General features: G+C 55.3%; 1 protein-coding gene across 8 annotated transcripts in view; it reads left to right on the top strand.

Annotated features, from left to right (window-relative positions):
• The window catches only part of LOC137380312 (6-phosphofructo-2-kinase/fructose-2,6-bisphosphatase 4-like), a 447,018-nt gene that overhangs the window by 260,029 nt on the left and 166,816 nt on the right, over nucleotides 1-20,173 (top strand). For all 8 annotated transcript variants that reach the window (XM_068052234.1, XM_068052235.1, XM_068052233.1 and 5 more), the window contains one exon: nucleotides 11,736-11,861. In XM_068052234.1, the coding sequence (XP_067908335.1) occupies nucleotides 11,736-11,861 (126 nt within the window). The remainder of the gene's footprint in view (nucleotides 1-11,735; nucleotides 11,862-20,173) is intronic.

Below are 20,173 nucleotides of genomic sequence, written 5' to 3' on the forward strand. Positions count from 1 at the left end.
GGGTGCGCTGTGTCGGGAGTCAGTGAGGGTGTGAGCGCGCTGTGCCGGGAGTCAATGAGAGTGTGGGCGCACTGTGCCGGGAGTCAGTGAGGGTGTGGGCGCACTGTGCCGGGAGTCAGTGAGGGTGTGGGCGCACTGTGCCGGGAGTCAGTGAGGGTGTGGGCGCACTGTGCCGGGAGTCAGTGAGGGTGTGGGCGCACTGTGCCGGGAGTCAGTGAGGGTGTGGGCGCACTGTGCCGGGAGTCAGTGAGAGTGTGGGCGCACTGTGCCGGGAGTCAGTGAGATAGTGGGCGCACTGTGCCAGGAGTCAGTGAGGGAGTAGGCACACTGTGCCGGGAGTCAGTGAGATAGTGGGCGCACTGTGCCGGGAGTCAGTGAGATAGTGGGCACACTGTGCCGGGAGTCATTGAGGGTGTAGGCGCGCTGTGCCGGGAGTCAATGAGGGTGTGGGCGCACTGTGCCGGGTGTTATCGAGGGTGTGGGCGCACTGTGCCGGGAGTCATTGAGATAGTGGGCGTACTGTGCCGGGAGTCAGTGAGGGTGTGGGCTCACTGTGCCGGGAGTCAGTGAGATAGTGGGCACACTGTGCCGGGAGTCAGTGAGAGTCTGGGCGGACTGTGCCGTGAGTCAGTGAGAGTCTGGGCACACTGTGCCGGGTGTCAGTGAGAGTCTGGGCGCACTGTGCCGGGAGTCAGTGAGAGTCTGGGCGGACTGTGCCGGGAGTCAGTGAGAGTCTGGGCACACTGTGCCGGGAGTCAGTGAGAGTCTGGGCGGACTGTGCCGGGAGTCAGTGAGAGTCTGGGCACACTGTGCTGGGAGTCAGTGAGGGTGTGGGCGCACTGTGCCGGGAGTCAGTGAGATAGTGGGCGCGCTGTGCCGGGAGTCTGTGAGAATGTGGGTGCGCTGTGTCGGGAGTCAGTGAGGGTGTGAGCGCGCTGTGCCGGGAGTCAGTGAGGGTGTGGGCGCACTGTGCCGGGAGTCAGTGAGGGTGTGGGCGCACTGTGCCGGGAGTCAGTGAGGGTGTGGGCGCACTGTGCCGGGAGTCAGTGAGGGTGTGGGCGCACTGTGCCGGGAGTCAGTGAGGGTGTGGGCGCACTGTGCCGGGAGTCAATGAGAGTGTGGGCGCACTGTGCCGGGAGTCAGTGAGATAGTGGGCGCACCGTGCCGTGAGTCATTGAGGGTGTAGGCGCACTGTGCCGGGAGTCAGTGAGATAGTGGGCGCACTGTGCCAGGAGTCAGTGAGGGAGTAGGCACACTGTGCCGGGAGTCAGTGAGATAGTGGGCGCACTGTGCCAGGAGTCAGTGAGGGAGTAGGCACACTGTGCCGGGAGTCAGTGAGATAGTGGGCGCACTGTGCCGGGAGTCAGTGAGATAGTGGGCACACTGTGCCGGGAGTCATTGAGGGTGTAGGCGCGCTGTGCCGGGAGTCAATGAGGGTGTGGGCGCACTGTGCCGGGTGTTATCGAGGGTGTGGGCGCACTGTGCCGGGAGTCATTGAGATAGTGGGCGTACTGTGCCGGGAGTCAGTGAGGGTGTGGGCTCACTGTGCCGGGAGTCAGTGAGATAGTGGGCACACTGTGCCGGGAGTCAGTGAGAGTCTGGGCGGACTGTGCCGTGAGTCAGTGAGAGTCTGGGCGCACTGTGCCGGGAGTCAGTGAGAGTCTGGGCGGACTGTGCCGGGAGTCAGTGAGAGTCTGGGCGGACTGTGCCGTGAGTCAGTGAGAGTCTGGGCACACTGTGCCGGGAGTCAGTGAGAGTCTGGGCGGACTGTGCCGGGAGTCAGTGAGAGTCTGGGCACACTGTGCCGTGAGTCAGTGAGAGTCTGGGCGGACTGTGCCGGGAGTCAGTGAGAGTCTGGGCGGACTGTGCAGTGAGTCAGTGAGAGTCTGGGCGCACTGTGCCAGAGACAGCGACAGAGAGAGAGAGAGAGAAGCACAGCAGGAGCGCAGGTTTAAAAAGCACGCCAAAATCCCAGAGTCAGAGACCGGAGACAGAGAGGAGCATGGGGGATAAAATGGTAAAGTTACATCAGAGTGACGTCACAATCATCAGAGAGAGCAGGGAATAAGCTATCTGTTTAGTGTGTATCTGGTACGTGATTAAATTCCATTCTAATCCTAACATATAAAATAATAAAGGAACGAATGGTAATCTTAATAAGTACATAAAAAAAATGAAAATAAAATAAATATTTGAATAAAATAATTAAGTAGCTATTTAAAACACATTAAGGATGGCAGGGCAGGTGATGTGTCCTGACTGCAGCATGTGGGAGCTCGTGGATACCAGTGTAATCCAGGAGAAACACAACTGACACTGTTTGCAGCTCGAAGAGCTTCGGCTCAGAGTCATTGCACTGGAGTCGGAGCTGCAGACACTGCGAAACATCAGGGAGGGGGAACGTTACCTGGACATTTTGTATCTGGAGGTGGTCACACCCCTCAGGATAGAGTCTTTTACTAACAAGTATATACTATACTAACAAGTATACCGTTTTGGATACTGTTGTGGGGGATGGCCTATCAGGGGAAAACAGCAGCAGCCAGAGCAGTGGCACCATGGCTGGCACTGTTGTTCAGCAGGGAGGGACAAAGCGCTGAAGAGCAATAGTTATAGGGGACTCTATAGTCAGGGGCACAGATAGGCACTTCTGTGGACATGAAAGAGACTCTAGGATGGTATGTTGCCTCCCTGGTGCCAGGGTCAAGGATGTCTCTGAACGGACAGGGGGCATTCTGAAGGGGGAGGGTGAACAGCCAGAGGTTGTGGTACACATCGGTACCAATGACATCGGCAGGAAGAGTGACGAGGTCCTGCAGGGGGAGTTTAGGGAGTGAGGTAGAAAGTTTAAAAAAAAAAGGATTCCAGGGTTGTAATCTCTGGATTACTCCCTGTGCCACGTGCCAGTGAGGCTAGAAATAGGAAGATAGTGCAGCTAAACATGTGGCTGAACAGCTGGTGTAGAAGGGAGGGTTTCAGATATCTGGACCATTGGGATCTCTTCAGGGACAGATGGAACCTGTACAGGAAGGACGGGTTGCATCTAAACTGGAGGGGCACAAATATCCTGGCTGCGAGGTTTGCTAGCGTCACTCGGGAGGGTTTAAACTAGTGTGGCATGGGAGTGGGAACCAGAGCAGTAGGACAGCTAGTGAAATAAATGAGGGGGAACGAGTAAATAAGGCCAGTAAGAGGAAGAGCAGGCAGGGAGATGTTGCGGAGAACGGCGGGACTGGTGGTCTGAAGTGCATTTGTTTCAATGCAAGAAGTATGACAGGTAAGGCAGATGAACTTAGAGCTTGGATTAGTACTTGGAGCTATGATGTTGTTGCTATTGCAGAGACTTGGTTGAGGGAAGGACAGGATTGGCAGCTAAATGTTCCAGGATTTAGAAGCTTCAGGCGGGATAGAGGGGAATGTAAAAGGGGTGGGGGAGTTCCATTACTGGTTAAGGAGAATATCACAGCTGTACTGCGGAAGGACACCTCAGAGGGGTCATGCAGCGAGGCAATGTGGGAGAAGCTCAGGAATAGGAAGGGTGCAGTCACGATGTTAGGGGTTTACTACAGGCCTCCCAACAGCCAGTGGGAGGTAGAGGAGCAGATATGTAGACAGATTTTGGAAAGATGTAAAGGTAACAGGGTTGTAGTGATGGGTGATTTTAACTTCCCCTATATTGACTGGGACTCACTTAGTGCTAGGGGCTTGGATGGGGCAGAATTTGTAAGGAGCATCCAGGAGGGCTTCTTGAAACAATACATAGATAGGCCAACTAGGGATGGGGCCGTACTGGACCTGGTATTGGGGAATGAGCCCGGCCAGGTGGTCGAAGTTTCAGTAGGGGAGCATTTTGGGAACAGTGACCATAATTCCATAAGTTTTAAGGTACTTGTGGATAAGGATAAGAGTAGTCCTCGGGTGAAGGTGCTAAATTGGGGGAAGGCTAATTATAACAATATTAGGCAGGAACTGAAGAATTTAGATTGGGGGCGGCTGTTTGAGGATAAATCAACATCTGACATGTGGGAGTCTTTCAAACGTCAGCTGATTAGAATCCAGGACCAGCATGTTCCTGTGAGGAAGAAGGATAAGTTTGGCAAGTTTTGGGAACCTTGGATAACGCGGGATATTGTGAGCCTCGTCAAAAAGAAAAAGGAAGCACTCGTAAGGGCTGGCAAGCTAGGAACAGATGAATCCCTTGAGGATTATAAAGACAGTAGGAAGGAACTTAAGCAAGGAGTCAGGCGGGCTAAAAGGGGTTATGATTAAGGAAAATCCCAAGGCTTTTTATACGTATATAAAGAGCAAGAGGGTAACCAGGGAAAGGGTTGGCCCACTCAAGGACAGAGAAGGGAATCTATGTGTGGAGCCAGAGGAAATGGGCGAGGTACTAAATGAGTACTTTGCATCAGTATTCACCAAGGAGAAGGACTTGGTGGATGATGAGCATAAGGAAGGGAGTTAGATAGTCTCAGTCATCTCATTATCTAAAAGGAGGAGGTGTTGGGTGTCTTGCAAAGCATTAAGGTAGATAAGTCCCCAGGGCCTGATGGGATCTACCCCAGAATACTGAGGGAGGGAAGGGAAGAAATTGCTGGGGCCTTGACAGAAATCTTTGCATCCTCATTGGCTACAGATGAGATCCCAGAGGACTGGAGAATAGCCAATGTTGTTCCTTTGTTTAAGAAGGGTGGCAAGGATAATCCAGGAAATTATAGGCCGGTGAGCCTTACGTCAGTGGTAGGGAAATTATTAGAGAGGATTCTTCGGGATAGGATTTACTCCCATTTGGAAACAAATGGACTTATTTGCGAGAGGCAGCATGGTTTTGTGAAGGGGAGGTCGTGTCTTACTAATTTGATTGAGTTTTTTGAGGAAGTGACAAAGATGATTGATGAAGGAAGGGCAGTGGATGTTATCTATATGGACTTCAGTATAGCCTTTGACAAGGTCCCTCATGGCAGACTGATACAAAAGGTGAAGTCACACGGGATCAGAGGGGAGCTGGCAAGATGGATACAGAACTGGCTCGGTCATAGAAGACAGAGGGTAGCAGTGGAAGGGTACTTTTCTGAATGGAGGGATGTGACTAGTGGTGTTCCACAGGGATCAGTGCTGGGACCTTTGCTGTTTGTAGTATATATAAATGATTTGGAGGAAAATGTAACTGGACTGATTAGTAAGTTTGCGGACGACACAAAGGTTGGTGGAGTTGCGGACAGTGATGAAGATTGTCAGAGGATACAGCAGGATATAGATCGGTTGGAGACTTGCGCGGAGAAATGGCAGATGGAGTTTAATCCGGACAAATGTGAGGTAATGCATTTTGGAAGGTCTAATGCAAGTGGGAAGTATACAGTAAATGGCAGAACCCTTGGGAGTATTGACAGGCAGAGAGATCTGGGTGTACAGGTCCACAGGTCACTGAAAGTGGCAACGCAGGTGGATAAGGTAGTCAAGAAGGCATACGGCATGCTTGCCTTCATCGGTCGGGGCGTGGAGTATAAAAATAGGCAAGTCATGCTGCAGCTGTACAGAACTTTAGTTAGGCCACACTTAGAATATTGCGTGCAATTCTGGTTGCCACATTACCAGAAGGACGTGGAGGCTTTGGAGAGGATACAGAAGATTTTTACCAGGATGTTGCCTGGTCTGGAGGGCATTAGCTATGAGGAGAGGTTGGATAAACTCGGATTGTTTTCACTGGAACGACGGAGGTGGAGGGGCGACATGATAGAGGTTTACAAAGTTATAAGCGGCATGGACAGAGTGGATAGTCAGAAGCTTTTTCCCAGGGTGGAAGAGTCAGTTACTAGGGGACATAGGTTTAAGGTGAGAGGGGTAAAGTTTAGAGGGGATGTGCGAGGCAAGTTCTTTACACAGAGGGTGGTGAGTGCCTGGAACGTGTTGCCGGGGGAGGTGGTGGAAGCAAGTACCATAGAGACGTTTAAGAGGCATCTTGACAAATACATGAATAGGATGGGAATGGAGGGATATGGACCCCGGAAGTGCAGAAGGTTTTAGTTTAGGCAGGCAACAAGATCGGTGCAGGCTTGGAGGGCCGAATGGCCTGTTCCTGTGCTGTACTGTTCTTTGTTCTTTGATAGCTGACCTCCAATCCTCCAGCATCACACCTGTATCCAGTGAGGACTGGAAAATGATGGTCGGAGCAACTGCTATTTCCTCTCTTGCTTCTTTTAACAGCCTGGGGTACATTTCATCCAGCCCTGGTGATTTATCATATTTCAAGAATGCTAATCTCATTAATACTTCCTCTCTCCCTATGTTTATCACATCCAATACTTCACACTCTTCCTCCTTAACTGCAATATCTGCATCGTCCCCCTCTTTTGTGAAGACAGACGCAAAGTATTCATGAAGAACATTACGAACATCTTCTGCCCCTACACATAGGTTACCTATTTGATCTTTTATGGGCCCTACTGTCTCCTTAGTTATCCTCTTACTCTTAATCTATTGATAAAACATCTTTGGGTTCACCTTGATTTTGCTTGCCAATATTCTTTCATGCTCTTTCTTTGCTTTCCTAATTTCCTTTTTGATTTCGCCCCTCCACTTTCTCTGCTCATTTCAACTTTCTGTAGTATTGACTTCTCGGTGTCAGACATAAGCTTTCCTTTTCTGAATTATCTAACCCTGTAAGCTCCTTGAGATCCATGGGGCTCTGAATTTGGCCGTCTCACCCTTTCTCTTTGTGGGAACATATTTACTGTGAACCCCTGAATCTGCCCATTGAATGCCTCCCGCTGCTCTGACACTGTTACTACTCCTACCTGCCCAGGATCATTTCCTGTCTAAAACTGCACCCTCTCTCGTTGGGCGTACGACACACTGGCCAAAAATGTTCTCCTGAATGCACCTCAAGAATTCTGTTTCCTCAATTCCTTTCACACGAAAACTATCCCCATTAATATTGGGGTAGTTAAAATCCCCTAATATTACTGCCCTATTGTTTTTGCACTTCTCAGAGATTTGCCTACAAATCTGCTCTTCTATCTCCCTCTGACTGTTTGGGGGTCTATTGTACACTCCCAGCAGTGTGATTGCCCCTTTTTTGTTCCTTAGCTCAATCCATATAGCCTCATTTAATGAACCATCCAACATATCATCCCTCCTCACAGCTGCAATAGTTTCTTTGACCAAAATTGCCACTCCCCCCTCTTCTTAACCCCCTCTCTATCGCGTCTGAAAACCCTGTAACCAGCAAGGTTAGCTGCCATTCCTGTCCCTCCTTAAGCCATGTTTCTGTAATAGCTATGATATCACACTGCCACGTGTCTATCTGTGCCCTCAGCTCATCTGCTTTATTTATTATACTTCTTACATTGAAGCAGATACCCTTGAGCACTGCCAAACTCTTTTTTTTATTTTCTAACCATTGTTTCCGCTGCCTTCCAGACTCATCCACTAATTTTCTGACTTCCCTTTTCATTTTTGATTTTGTCCCAACTGAGTCTATCCTCAGGTCCCCATCCCCCTGCCAAACTAGTTTAAACCCTCCCCAACAGCACCAGAAAAATGTCCTGCAAGGAATTCAGTCCCAGTTCTATTCAGGTACGCCCGGTCTGGCCTGTACAGGTTCCATCTTCCCCAGAGCCGTTCCCAATGGTCAAAGTATCTAAAGCCCTCCCTCCTGCACCAACTTTCTAGCCATGCATTCATGTATGCATTCACGACTGCTGGCTGTTCACCCTCCCACCTCAGGAGGCTCTGCAGCTGCTCAGTGACATCATTGATTCTGGCACTAGGGACTCAACACCAGCCTGGATTCACTTTTGCGGCTGCCAGAAGTGCCGAGTTGATGATCCATCTTGGCCCCCTCCTGAAGTCCCCAGCATCACAGATGCCAGACTTCAGCCAATTCGATTCACTCTGTGTGATATCAAGAGATGACTAAAGGCAGTGGATACTGCAAAGGCTATGGGCCCTGACAACATTCCGGCAAAGTACTGAAGACCTGTGCTCCAGAACTTGCCGTGCCCCTTGCCAAGCTGTTCCAGTACAGCTACAACACTGCTGCAACATCTACCTGGCAATGTGCAAATTGCCCAGGTGTGTCCAGTACACAGAAAGCAGGGCAAATCTAACCCGGCCAATTACCGCCCCATCAGTCTACTCTCAATCAGTAAAGTGATGGAAGGTGTCGTCGACAGTGCTATCAAGCGCATTTGCTTAGCAATAACCTGCTCAATGACACTCAGTTTGGGTTCTGCCAGGGCCACTCAACTCCTGATCTCATTAGAGCCTTGGTTCAAACATGGACAAAAGAGCTGAACTCAAGAGGTGAGGTGAGAGTGACTGCACTTGACATCAAGGCAGCATTTGACCAAGTATGGCATCAAGGAGCACTAGAAAAACTGGAGTCAGTGGGAATTGGGGGAAAACTCTCCGCTGGCTGGAGTCATACCTAGCGCAAAGGAAGATGGTTGTGGTTGTTGGAGGTCGATCATCTCGACTCCAGGACATCACTGCAGGAGTTCCTCAGGGTAGTGTCTTAGGCCCCATCATCTTCAGCTGCTTCCTCAATGACCTTCCTTCAATCATAAGGTCAGAAGTGGGGATATTCGCTGATGATTGCACAATGTTCAGCACCATTCGTGACTCCACAGATACTGAAGCAGTCCGTGTAGAAATGCAGCAAGACCTGGAAAATATCCAGGCTTGGGCTGATAAGTGGCAAGTAACATTCGTGCCACACTAGTGCCAGGCAATGACCATCTCCACCAAGAGAGAATCGAACCAACTCCTCTTGACATTCAATGGCAATACCATCGCTGAATCCCCCACTATCAACATTCTTGGGGTTACCATTGACCAGAAACTGAACTGGAGTAGTCATATAAATAACGTGGCCACAAGAACAGGTCAGAGGCTCGGAATCTTGCGGCGTGTAACTCACCTCCTGACTCCCCAAAGCTTGTCCACCATTTACAAGGCACAAGTCAGGAGTGTGATATAATATTTTTCACTTGCCTGGATGGGTGCAGCTCCAACAACACACAAGAAACTCGACACCATCCAGGACAAAGCAGCCCGCTTGATTGGCACCCCATACACGAACGTTCTCTCCCTCCACCACTGTCGTGTAGTGGCAGCAGTGTGTACCATCTACAAGATACACTGCAGCACGCTCCAAGGCTCCTTAGATAACACCTTCCAAACCCGCGACCTCTACCACCTCGAAGGACAAGGGCAACAGATACATGGGAACACCACCACCTGCAAGTTCCCCTCCAAGTCACACACCATCCTGACTTGGAACTATATCACCATTCCTTCACTGTTGCTGGGTCAAAATCCTGGAACTCCCTTCCTAACAGCACTGTGGGTGTACCTACCCCACATGGACTGCAGCGGTTCAAGAAGGCAGCTCACCACCACCTTCTCAAGGACAATTAGGGATGGGCAATAAATGCTGGCCTGGCCAGCGACACCCACATCCCATGAATGAATAAAAAACAAATGCCTATCTGCTCCCTTTACTATCAAATCACTATGGCTGTTCCAGTCTTGTACCCACCCTGTGCTGCTGAGCCTCTCATGGTGCCATGGACTTGGCAGCTTGCTCTGGCTGCACTCACTGGATGAACCATCTGTCTCATCAGTATTCAGAACAGAATACCGGTTGGAGAGTGAGACGCATTCAGGGGACACCTGTACTATCAGACTGGTCATTTTTGACTTTCAAACAGAAAGTGCTGGGAATACTCAGCTGGTCTGGCAGCATCTGTGGAGAGAGAAACAGAGTTAATGTTTCATCTGTGACTTTTCATCAGAACTGGCAAAGGTTAGAAATAGAATCATGTAAAGATTGTCCCACAGAAAGAGGCCACTTGGCCCATTGTGTCAGCGCTGTCCAAAAAACGAGTCCCCCAGCCTATTCTCACCTTCTAGCGTTTGGTCTGCAGCCCTGCAGATAACGGCACTTCAGGTGCATATCCAGACACCTTTTAAACGAGTTGAGGGTTTCTGCCTCTACTACCCTTTCAGGCAGTGAGTTCCAGACACCTACCACCCTCTGGGTGAAAATAGTCTTTGAGCAAGAGAAAAGTGGGAGGGGTGGGGGGACGGTGATGACCTAGAACAAAAGGGAATGTGTGTGATAGGGCAGAGAGCAGGAGTGATTAAATGCAAAGATGTCAGGGAACATAGACAAACGGAGTGCTAATAGGTATATTAAAAGACAAAGCATTCACAATATACAACAAGAAATGATCTGATCAGGTTAGCCATTGTCTACCAATATCCATTATAAGCCCACTGACTCCCACAGCTACCTCGACTACACTTCTTCACACCCTACCTCCTGTAAGGACTCCATTCCATTCTCCCAGTTTCTCCGTCTCCGACGCATCTGCTCTGATGATGCTACCTTCCATGACGGTGCTTCTGATATGACCTCCTTTTTCCTCAACCGAGGATTTCCCCCCACTGTGGTTGACAGGGCCCTCAACCGTGTCCGACCCATTCCCCGCACCTCTACCCTCACCCCTTCCCCTCCCTCCCAGAACCGTGACAGGGTTCCCCTTGTCCTCACTTTTCATCCCACCAGCCTCCATATCCAAAGGATCATCCTCCGCCATTTTCGCCACCTCCAGCGTGATGCCACTACCAGTCGCATCTTCCCCTCCCTTCCCCTGTCAGCATTCCGAAGGGATCGTTCCCTCCGCGACACCCTGGTCCACTCCTCCATTACCCCCACCACCTCGTCCCCGTCCCAGGGCACCTTCCCTTGCAATCGCAGGAGGTGTAATACCTGCCCATTTACCTCCTCTCTCCTCACTATCCCAGGCCCCAAACACTCCTTTCAGGTGAAGCAGCGATTTACTTGTACTTCTTTCAATGTAGTATACTGTATTCGCTGCTCACAGTGTGGTCTCCTCTACATTGGGGAGACCAAGCGCAGACTGGGTGACCGCTTTGCGGAACATCTCCGCTCAGTCCGCAAGCAGGACCCTGAGCTTCCGGTTGCTTGCCATTTCAACACTCCCCCCTGCTCTCATGCTCACATCTCTGTCCTGGGATTGCTGCAGTGTTCCAGTGAACATCAACGCAAGCTCGAGGAACAGCATCTCATCTACCGATTAGGCACACTACAGCCTGACGGACTGAACATTGAGTTCAATAATTTCAGAGCATGACAGCCCCCCACTTTACTTTCATTTTTAGTCATTTTTAGTTATTTTTTCTTCCTTTTTTTTTGCATTCCTTTTTACATTTTTTACAATCTTTTTTTGCATTTATTTCATTTCATCTTAGTTTGTTCAGTTTGCTTACCCACTGTTTTTTTCAGGTTGTTTTTCTTCAGGTTTGCACTTGCTGATGTTCAATATTCAGTATATTCACACCTAATCTGTACTAATGCTTTGTCTTTCAACACACCATTAACATATTGTTTGCCTTTGCTCCGTGACCTTTTGGTCAGCTATGTGGCCTGGTCCAATCTGCACCTTCTCCTTTGTTATCTCTTGCCCAACCCCCACCTCACTTGTTTATAATCTGTGACTTTTCTAATATTTGTCAGTTCCGAAGAAGGGTCACTGACCCGAAACGTTAACTCTGCTTCTCTTTCCACAGATGCTGCCAGACCTGCTGAGTGAATCCAGCATTTCTTGTTTTTGTGTCATGCAGAGTGTCTTTGATTCGCCCTATTTCAGCATTATTATTTTGTGTCTTATGTTGACTAATAAGCATATATTCTCTTTTAATTCCAGTATGCATCCCACACCTGACAAACTCGCCCTCACTCATTGTAATGGTGGGTCTGCCAGCCAGAGGGAAAACCTACATATCAAAAAAACTCACTCGTTATTTCAACTGGATTGGGGTGCCCACTAAAGGTGAGTTTCCAAGCATGGCTCACTGATTAGATGGGACAGTGATTTAGTGGTATCTGCTGAAAGGGGTATGATCAGGAAGGATGACCAGCACCAATAGGTAAGTGAGATTGTAATTTACACAGGACTGTTGGGCATTACATTATTTTGCACAATGAGCTAACAGGCTGCAGGGTCTTTGCAAATAATTCACAGGAGGAGCTGACACTGAGAGTTGCTTCCCCATGAACGGGTTGGTAAAGAATGTGGGTGGTGATTCCATGCTGCAAGGAGGGCTCATCGCAAATCAATCTCTTCAGGTTGTAATTATTCTGGAACCCTCTGTTAAGCTTTATTTTATTCAGATGTTACACGATCTGAAAATGGACCAAGCGGCAGCTGGCCTTGGTGTTTCTAGTGATGGAGTTCAGATTGTCGGGGGGATCGGTGGGTGCAGATTGTGGGGGGATCGGTGGGTGCAGATTGCCGGGGGGGGGATCGGTGGGTGCAGATTGCCGGGGGGGGGATCGGTGGGTGCAGATTGCCGGGGGGGGGATCGGTGGGTGCAGATTGTCGGGGGGATCGGTGGGTGCAGATTGTCGGGGGGATCGGTGGGTGCAGATTGTCGGGGGGATCGGTGGGTGCAGGTTGTCGGGGGGGGATTGGTGGGTGCAGGTTGTCGGGGGGGGATCGGTGGGTGCAGGTTGTCGGGGGGGGATCGGTGGGTGCAGGTTGTCGGGGGGATCGGTGGGTGCAGATTGCCGGGGGGGGGGGGGGATCGGTGGGTGCAGATTGTCGGCGGGGGGATTGGTGGGTGCAGATGGTCGGGGGGGGATCGGCGGGTGCAGGTTGTCGGGGGGCGGGATCGGTGGGTGCAGATTGTCGGGGGGGGGGTATCGGTGGGTGCAGATTGTCGGGGGGGTGGGGGATCGGTGGGTACAGATTATCGGGGGGGGGATCGGTGGGTGCTGATTGTCGGGGGGATCGGTGGGTGCAGATTGTCGGGGGGGGGGATCGGTGGGTGCAGATTGTCGGGGGGGGGATTGGTGGGTGCAGGTTGTCGGGGGGATCGGTGGGTGCAGATTGTCGGGGGGATCGGTGGGTGCAGGTTGTCGGGGGGATCGGTGGGTGCAGATTGTCGGGGGGATCGGTAGGTGCAGATTGTCAGGGGGGGGGGAATTGGTGGGTGCAGGTTGTCGAGGGGATCGGTGGGTGCAGTTTGTCGGGGGGATCGGTGGGTGCAGATTGTCGGGGGGGGGATCGGTGGGTGCAGGTTGTCGAGGGGATCGGTGGGTGCAGGTTGTTGGGGGGATTGGTGGGTGCAGATTGTCGGGGGGGGGATCAGTGGGTGCAGATTGTCAGGGGGGGGATCGGTGGGTGCAGGTTGTCGGGGGGATCGGTGGGTGCAGATTGTCGGGGGGGGGATTGGTGGGTGCAGGTTGTCGGGGGGATCGGTGGGTGCAGATTGTCGGGGGGATCGGTAGGTGCAGATTGTCAGGGGGGGGGGAATTGGTGGGTGCAGGTTGTCGAGGGGATCGGTGGGTGCAGTTTGTCGGGGGGATCGGTGGGTGCAGATTGTCGGGGGGGGGATCGGTGGGTGCAGGTTGTCGAGGGGATCGGTGGGTGCAGGTTGTTGGGGGGATTGGTGGGTGCAGATTGTCAGGGGGGGGGATCAGTGGGTGCAGATTGTCAGGGGGGGGATCGGTGGGTGCAGATTGTTGGGGGGGGGGAATTGGTGGGTACAGATTGTCCTGGGGGGATCGGTGGGTGCAGATTGTCGGGGGGGGAATCGGTGGGTGCAGATTGTCGGGGGGGGGGGGGATCGGTGGGTGTAGATTGTCGGGGGGGGATCGGTGGGTACAGATTGTCGTGGGGGGATCGGTGGGTACAGATTGTCGGGGGGGGATCGGTGGGTACAGATTGTCGTGGGGGGATCGGTGGGTGCAGATTGTCAGGGGGGGGATCGGTGGGTGCAGATTGTCGGGGGGGGATCGATGGGTGCAGGTTGTCGTGGGGGGATCGGTGGGTGCAGATTGTCAGGGGGGGGATCGGTGGGTGCAGATTGCCAGGGGGGGATCGGTGGGTGCAGGTTGTCGGGGGGGGATCGATGGGTGCAGGTTGTCGTGGGGGGATCGGTGGGTGCAGATTGTCGGGGGGGGGGATCGGTGGGTGCAGATTGTCGGGGGGGGAATCGGTGGGTACAGATTGTCGTGGGGGGATCGGTGGGTACAGGTTGTCGGGGGGGGGGATCGGTGGGTGCAGGTTGTCGGGGGGGGGGATCGGTGGGTGCAGGTTGTCGGGGGGGGGGATCGGTGGGTGCAGATTGTCGGGGGGGGGGATCGGTGGGTGCAGGTTGTCGGGGGGGGGGGATCGGTGGGTGCAGGTTGTCGGGGGGGGGGGGATCGGTGGGTGCAGATTGTCGGTGGGGGGGATCGGTGGGTGCAGATTGTCGGGGGGGAATCGGTGGGTGCAGGTTGTCGGGGGGGGGGGTATCGGTGGGTGCAGGTTGTCGGGGGGGGGGGTGGATCGGTGGGTGCAGGTTGTCGGGGCGGGGGATCAGTGGGTGCAGATTGTCGGTGGGTACAGATTGGCGGTGGGGGGGATCGGTGGGTACAGAGTGTCGGGGGGGGGGTATCGGTGGGTACAGAGTGTCGGGGGGGGGATCGGTGGGTACAGATTGTCGGGGGGGGGGGATCGTTGGGTGCAGATTGTCGGGGGGGGATCGGTGGGTGCAGTTTGTCGGGGGGATCGGTGGGTACAGATTGTCGGGGGGGGGATCGTTGGGTGCAGATTGTCGGGGGGATCGGTGGGTGCAGATTGTCGGGGGGGGATCGGTGGGTGCTGATTGTCGGGGGGATCGGTGGGTGCAGATTGTCGGGGGGGGGGGATCGGTGGGTGCAGATTGTCGGGGGGGAATCGGTGGGTGCAGATTGTTGAGGGGGGGGATCGGTGGGTGCAGATTGTCGGGGGGGGGATCGGTGGGTACAGATTGTCGGGGGGGGGGATCGGTGGGTACAGATTGTCGGGGGGGATCGGTGGGTGCAGATTGTCGGGGGTGGGGTGATCGGTGGGTGCAGATTGTCGGGGGTGGGGTGTTCGGTGGGTGCAGATTGTCGGGGGGGAATCGCTGGGTACAGATTGTCGGGGGTGGTGATCGGTGGGTGCAGATTGTCGGGGGGATCGGTGGGTGCAGGTTGTCGGGGGGGGGGGTCGGTGGGTACAGATTGTGGGGGGATCGGTGGGTGCAGATTGTCGGGGGGGGATCGGTGGGTGCAGATTGTCGGGGGGGGATCGGTGGGTGCAGATTGTCGGGGGGGGTATCGGTGGGTACAGATTGTCGGGGGTGGGGTGATCGGTGGGTGCAGATTGTCGGGGGGGGGTATCGGTGGGTACAGATTGTCGGTGGGGGGGGATCGGTGGGTACAGATTGTCGGGGGGGGGATCGGTGGGTACAGATTGTCAGGGGTGGGGATCGGTGGGTACAGATTGTCGGTGGGGGGGAATCGGTGGGTACAGATTGTCGGGGGGATCGGTGGGTGCAGATTGTCGGGGGGGGGGGATCGGTGGGTGCAGTTTGTCCGGGGGGTATCGGTGGGTACAGATTGTCGGGGGTGGGGGGTGATCGGTGGGTGCATATAGTCGGGGGGGGGGGATCGGTGGGTACAGATTGTCGGGGGGGGGGATCGGTGGGTGCAGTTTGTCCGGGGGGTATCGGTGGGTACAGATTGTCGGGGGGGGGGATCGGTGGGTACAGATTGTCGGGGGTGGGGTGATCGGTGGGTGCAGATTGTCGGGGGGGGGGAATCGGTGGGTACAGATTGTCGGGGGGGGTGATCGGTGGGTACAGATTGTCGGGGGGGGATCGGTGGGTGCAGGTTGTCGGGGGTGGATCGGTGGGTACAGATTGTCGGGGGGGGATCGGTGGGTACAGATTGTCGGGGGGATCGGTGGGTACAGATTGTCGGGGGGATCGGTGGGTGCAGGTTGTCGGGGGTGGATCGGTGGGTACAGATTGTCGGGGGGGGATCGGTGGGTGCAGATTGTCGGGGGGGGGATCGGTGGGTGCAGATTGTCGGGGGGGGTGATCGGTGGGTGCAGATTGTCGGGGGGATCGGTGGGTACAGATTGTCGGGGGAGGGATCGGTGGGTGCAGATTGTCGGTGGGGGATCGGTGGGTACAGATTGTCGGGGGGGTATCGGTGGGTACAGATTGTCGGGGGTGGGGTGATCGGTGGGTGCAGATTGTCGGGGGGGGGGATCGGTGGGTACAGATTGTCGGGGGGGGGGATCGGTGGGTGCAAGGTGTCGGGGGGGGATCGGTGGGTGCAGGTTGTCGGTGGGGGGATCGGTGGGTGCAGTTTGTCGGGGGGGAATCGCTGGGTACAGATTGTCGGGGGGGGAATCGGTGGGTGCAGATTGTCGGGGGGGGGTGATCGGTGGGTGCAGATTGTCGGGGGGGGGTGATCGGTGGGTGCAGATTGTCGGGGGGGGGTGATCGGTGGGTGCAGATTGTCGGGGGCGGATCAGTGGGTACAGATTGTCGGGGGGGGGGGGATCGGTGGGTGCAGATTGTCGGGGGGGGGTGATCGGTGGGTGCAGATTGTCGGGGGGGGATCGGTGGGTGCAGATTGTCGGGGGAGGGATCGGTGGGTGCAGATTGTCGGGGGAGGGATCGGTGGGTGCTGATTGTCGGGGGCGGATCAGTGGGTACAGATTGTCGGGGGGGGGGATCGGTGGGTGCAGATTGTCGGGGGGGGTATCGGTGGGTACAGATTGTCGGGGGTGGGGTGATCGGTGGGTGCAGATTGTCGGGGGGGGGTATCGGTGGGTACAGATTGTCGGTGGGGGGGGATCGGTGGGTACAGATTGTCGGGGGGGGGATCGGTGGGTACAGATTGTCAGGGGTGGGGATCGGTGGGTACAGATTGTCGGGGGGGGGGAATCGGTGGGTACAGATTGTCGGGGGGGGTGATCGGTGGGTACAGATTGTCGGGGGGGGATCGGTGGGTACAGATTGTCGGGGGGATCGGTGGGTGCAGGTTGTTGGGGGTGGATCAGTGGGTACAGATTGTCGGGGGGGGATCGGTGGGTGCAGATTGTCGGGGGGGGGATCGGTGGGTGCAGATTGTCGGGGGGGGTGATCGGTGGGTGCAGATTGTCGGGGGAGGGATCGGTGGGTGCAGATTGTCGGGGGAGGGATCGGTGGGTGCTGATTGTCGGTGGGGGATCGGTGGGTGCAGATTGTCGGGGGAGGGATCGGTGGGTACAGATTGTCAGAGGGGGGGATCGGTGGGTGCAGTTTGTCCGGGGGGTATCGGTGGGTACAGATTGTCGGGGGTGGGGTGATCGGTGGGTGCAGATTGTCGGTGGGGGGGGATCGGTGGGTACAGATTGTCGGGGGGGGGGATCGGTGGGTGCAAGGTGTCGGGGGGGGATCGGTGGGTGCAGGTTGTCGGTGGGGGGATCGGTGGGTGCAGTTTGTCGGGGGGGGATCGGTGGGTGCAGATTGTCGGGGGGGGTGATCGGTGGGTGCAGATTGTCGCGGGGGGGTGATCGGTGGGTGCAGATTGTCGGGGGGGGGGGTGATCGGTGGGTGCAGATTGTCGGGGGCGGATCAGTGGGTACAGATTGTCGGGGGGGGGGGATCGGTGGGTGCAGATTGTCGGGGGGGGGTGATCGGTGGGTGCAGATTGTCGGGGGCGGATCGGTGGGTGCAGATTGTCGGTGGGGGATCGGTGGGTGCAGATTGTCGGGGGGATCGGTGGGTACAGATTGTCGGGGGGATCGGTGGGTACAGATTGTCGGGGGAGGGATCGGTGGGTACAGATTGTCGGGGGAGGGATCGGTGGGTACAGATTGTCGGGGGAGGGATCGGTGGGTGCAGATTGTCGGGGGAGGGATCGGTGGGTGCTGATTGTCGGGGGCGGATCAGTGGGTACAGATTGTCGGGGGGGGGGATCGGTGGGTGCAGATTGTCGGGGGGGGGTATCGGTGGGTACAGATTGTCGGGGGTGGGGTGATCGGTGGGTGCAGATTGTCGGGGGGGGGTATCGGTGGGTACAGATTGTCGGTGGGGGGGGATCGGTGGGTACAGATTGTCGGGGGGGGGGAATCGGTGGGTACAGATTGTCGGGGGGGGCTGATCGGTGGGTACAGATTGTCGGGGGGGGATCGGTGGGTTACAGATTGTCGGGGGGATCGGTGGGTGCAGGTTGTCGGGGGGGGATCGGTGGGTGCAGATTGTCGGGGGGGGGATCGGTGGGTGCAGATTGTCGGGGGGGGGATCGGTGGGTGCAGATTGTCGGGGGGGGTGATCGGTGGGTGCAGATTGTCGGGGGGATCGGTGGGTACAGATTGTCGGGGGAGGGATCGGTGGGTGCAGATTGTCGGTGGGGGATCGGTGGGTGCAGATTGTCGGGGGGGGGATTGGTGGGTGCAGATTGTCGGGGGGATCGGAGGGTACAGATTGTCGGGGGGGGATCGGTGGGTACAGATTGTCGGGGGGGGGATCGGTGGGTGCAGATTGTCGGGGGGGGGATCGGTGGGTACAGATTGTCGGGGGTGGGGTGATCGGTGGGTGCAGATTGTCGGTGGGGGGGGATCGGTGGGTACAGATTGTCGGGGGGGGGGGATCGGTGGGTACAGATTGTCGGGGGGGGATCGGTGGGTACAGATTGTCGGGGGGGGATCGGTGGGTACAGATTGTCGGGGGGGTGATCGGTGGGTACAGATTGTCGGGGGGGATCGGTGGGTACAGATTGTCGGGGGTGGGGTGATCGGTGGGTGCAGATTGTCGGGGGGGGGTGATTGGTGGGTACAGATTGTCGGGGGGGGGATCGGTGGGTACAGTTTGTCCGGGGGGGGATCGGTGGGTACAGATTGTCGGGGGGGGGATCGGTGGGTACAGTTTGTCCGGGGGGGGATCGGTGGGTACAGATTGTCGGGGGGGGGGATCGGTGGGTACAGATTGTCGGGGGGGGATCGGTGGGTACAGATTGTCGGGGGGGGATCGGTGGGTACAGATTGTCGGGGGGGTGATCGGTGGGTACAGATTGTCGGGGGGGGATCGGTGGGTACAGATTGTCGGGGGGGGGATCGGTGGGTACAGTTTGTCCGGGGGGGGATCGGTGGGTACAGATTGTCGGGGGTGGGGTGATCGGTGGGTGCAGATTGTCGGGGGTGGGGGGTGATCGGTGGGTGCAGATTGTCGGGGGGGGGATCGGTGGGTACAGATTGTCGGGGGGGGTATCGGTGGGTGCAGTTTGTCCGGGGGGGATCGGTGGGTACAGATTGTCGGGGGTGGGGTGATCGGTGGGTGCAGATTGTCGGGGGGTGGGGGGTGATCGGTGGGTGCAGATTGTCGGGGGAGGGATCGGTGGGTGCAGTTTGTCGGGGGGATCGGTGGGTGCAGATTGTCGGGGGGGGTGATCGGCGGGTGCAGATTGTCGGGGGGGGATCGGTGGGTGCAGATTGTCGGGGGGGGTGATCGATGGGTGCAGATTGTCGGGGGGCGATCGGTGGGTGCAGATTGTCGGGGGGGTATCGGTGGGTGCAGATTGTCGGGGGGATCGGAGGGTACAGATTGTCGGGGGGGGGGGATCGGTGGGTACAGATTGTCGGGGGGGGATCAGTGGGTGCAGGTTGTCGGGGGGGAATCGGTGGGTGCAGGTTGTCGGGGGGGAATCGGTGGGTACAGATTGTCGGGGGGAATCGGTGTGTGCAAATTGTCGGGGTCAGGTTGCGAACAGTGGGTACAGACTTTTGGGGGTGTTCAGCGGGGAGGGGGGGGTTCAGTGGATAGAACACAGCCTTGGCAAACCAGAAATGATGAATTCAAATACCGGTCCTTTGTGAAACCAAATTCAATAAATTTTGCACCAAAGTGCATTACTTTTAACTGTCTTCTGAAGTGGCCCATGAAATCAGTTCTGTCGTATCAAAACCTTCACCAGAGGTTCCAGAAGGTGGCCTACCACTATCTTCTCCGTCCAACTAGGAATGGGCAATAACTGCCAGCTTTCCCGCAATGTCCACATCTGAGAGCGAATTAAAAATTAGTCTCCGATGAAGAGCAAGCCTGACTCAAGACTGGGCAAATGGAGCTAAGGAATGAGACTTTCTCCCCAATTCACCTGCAGTAACTGCCTGTATTTTCATAGCTTTTAAAATTCATGCACTTGGTGTCAAATTGAGTGATGTTCCTAGATTTATGCAAGACATGGATGATACCATCAAACAGGATAAACTCTGCCATTTCAATGGAGCAGTTGCTGTGTTAAGGAGCTCGGTTTTATTGGTGATTAAACGTTAGTATTTCAGTGAGGCTGTGATGAGGA

This window comes from Heterodontus francisci, chromosome 19, assembly GCF_036365525.1.
Source record: "Heterodontus francisci isolate sHetFra1 chromosome 19, sHetFra1.hap1, whole genome shotgun sequence".
In the NCBI taxonomy this organism is placed as follows: domain Eukaryota; kingdom Metazoa; phylum Chordata; class Chondrichthyes; order Heterodontiformes; family Heterodontidae; genus Heterodontus; species Heterodontus francisci.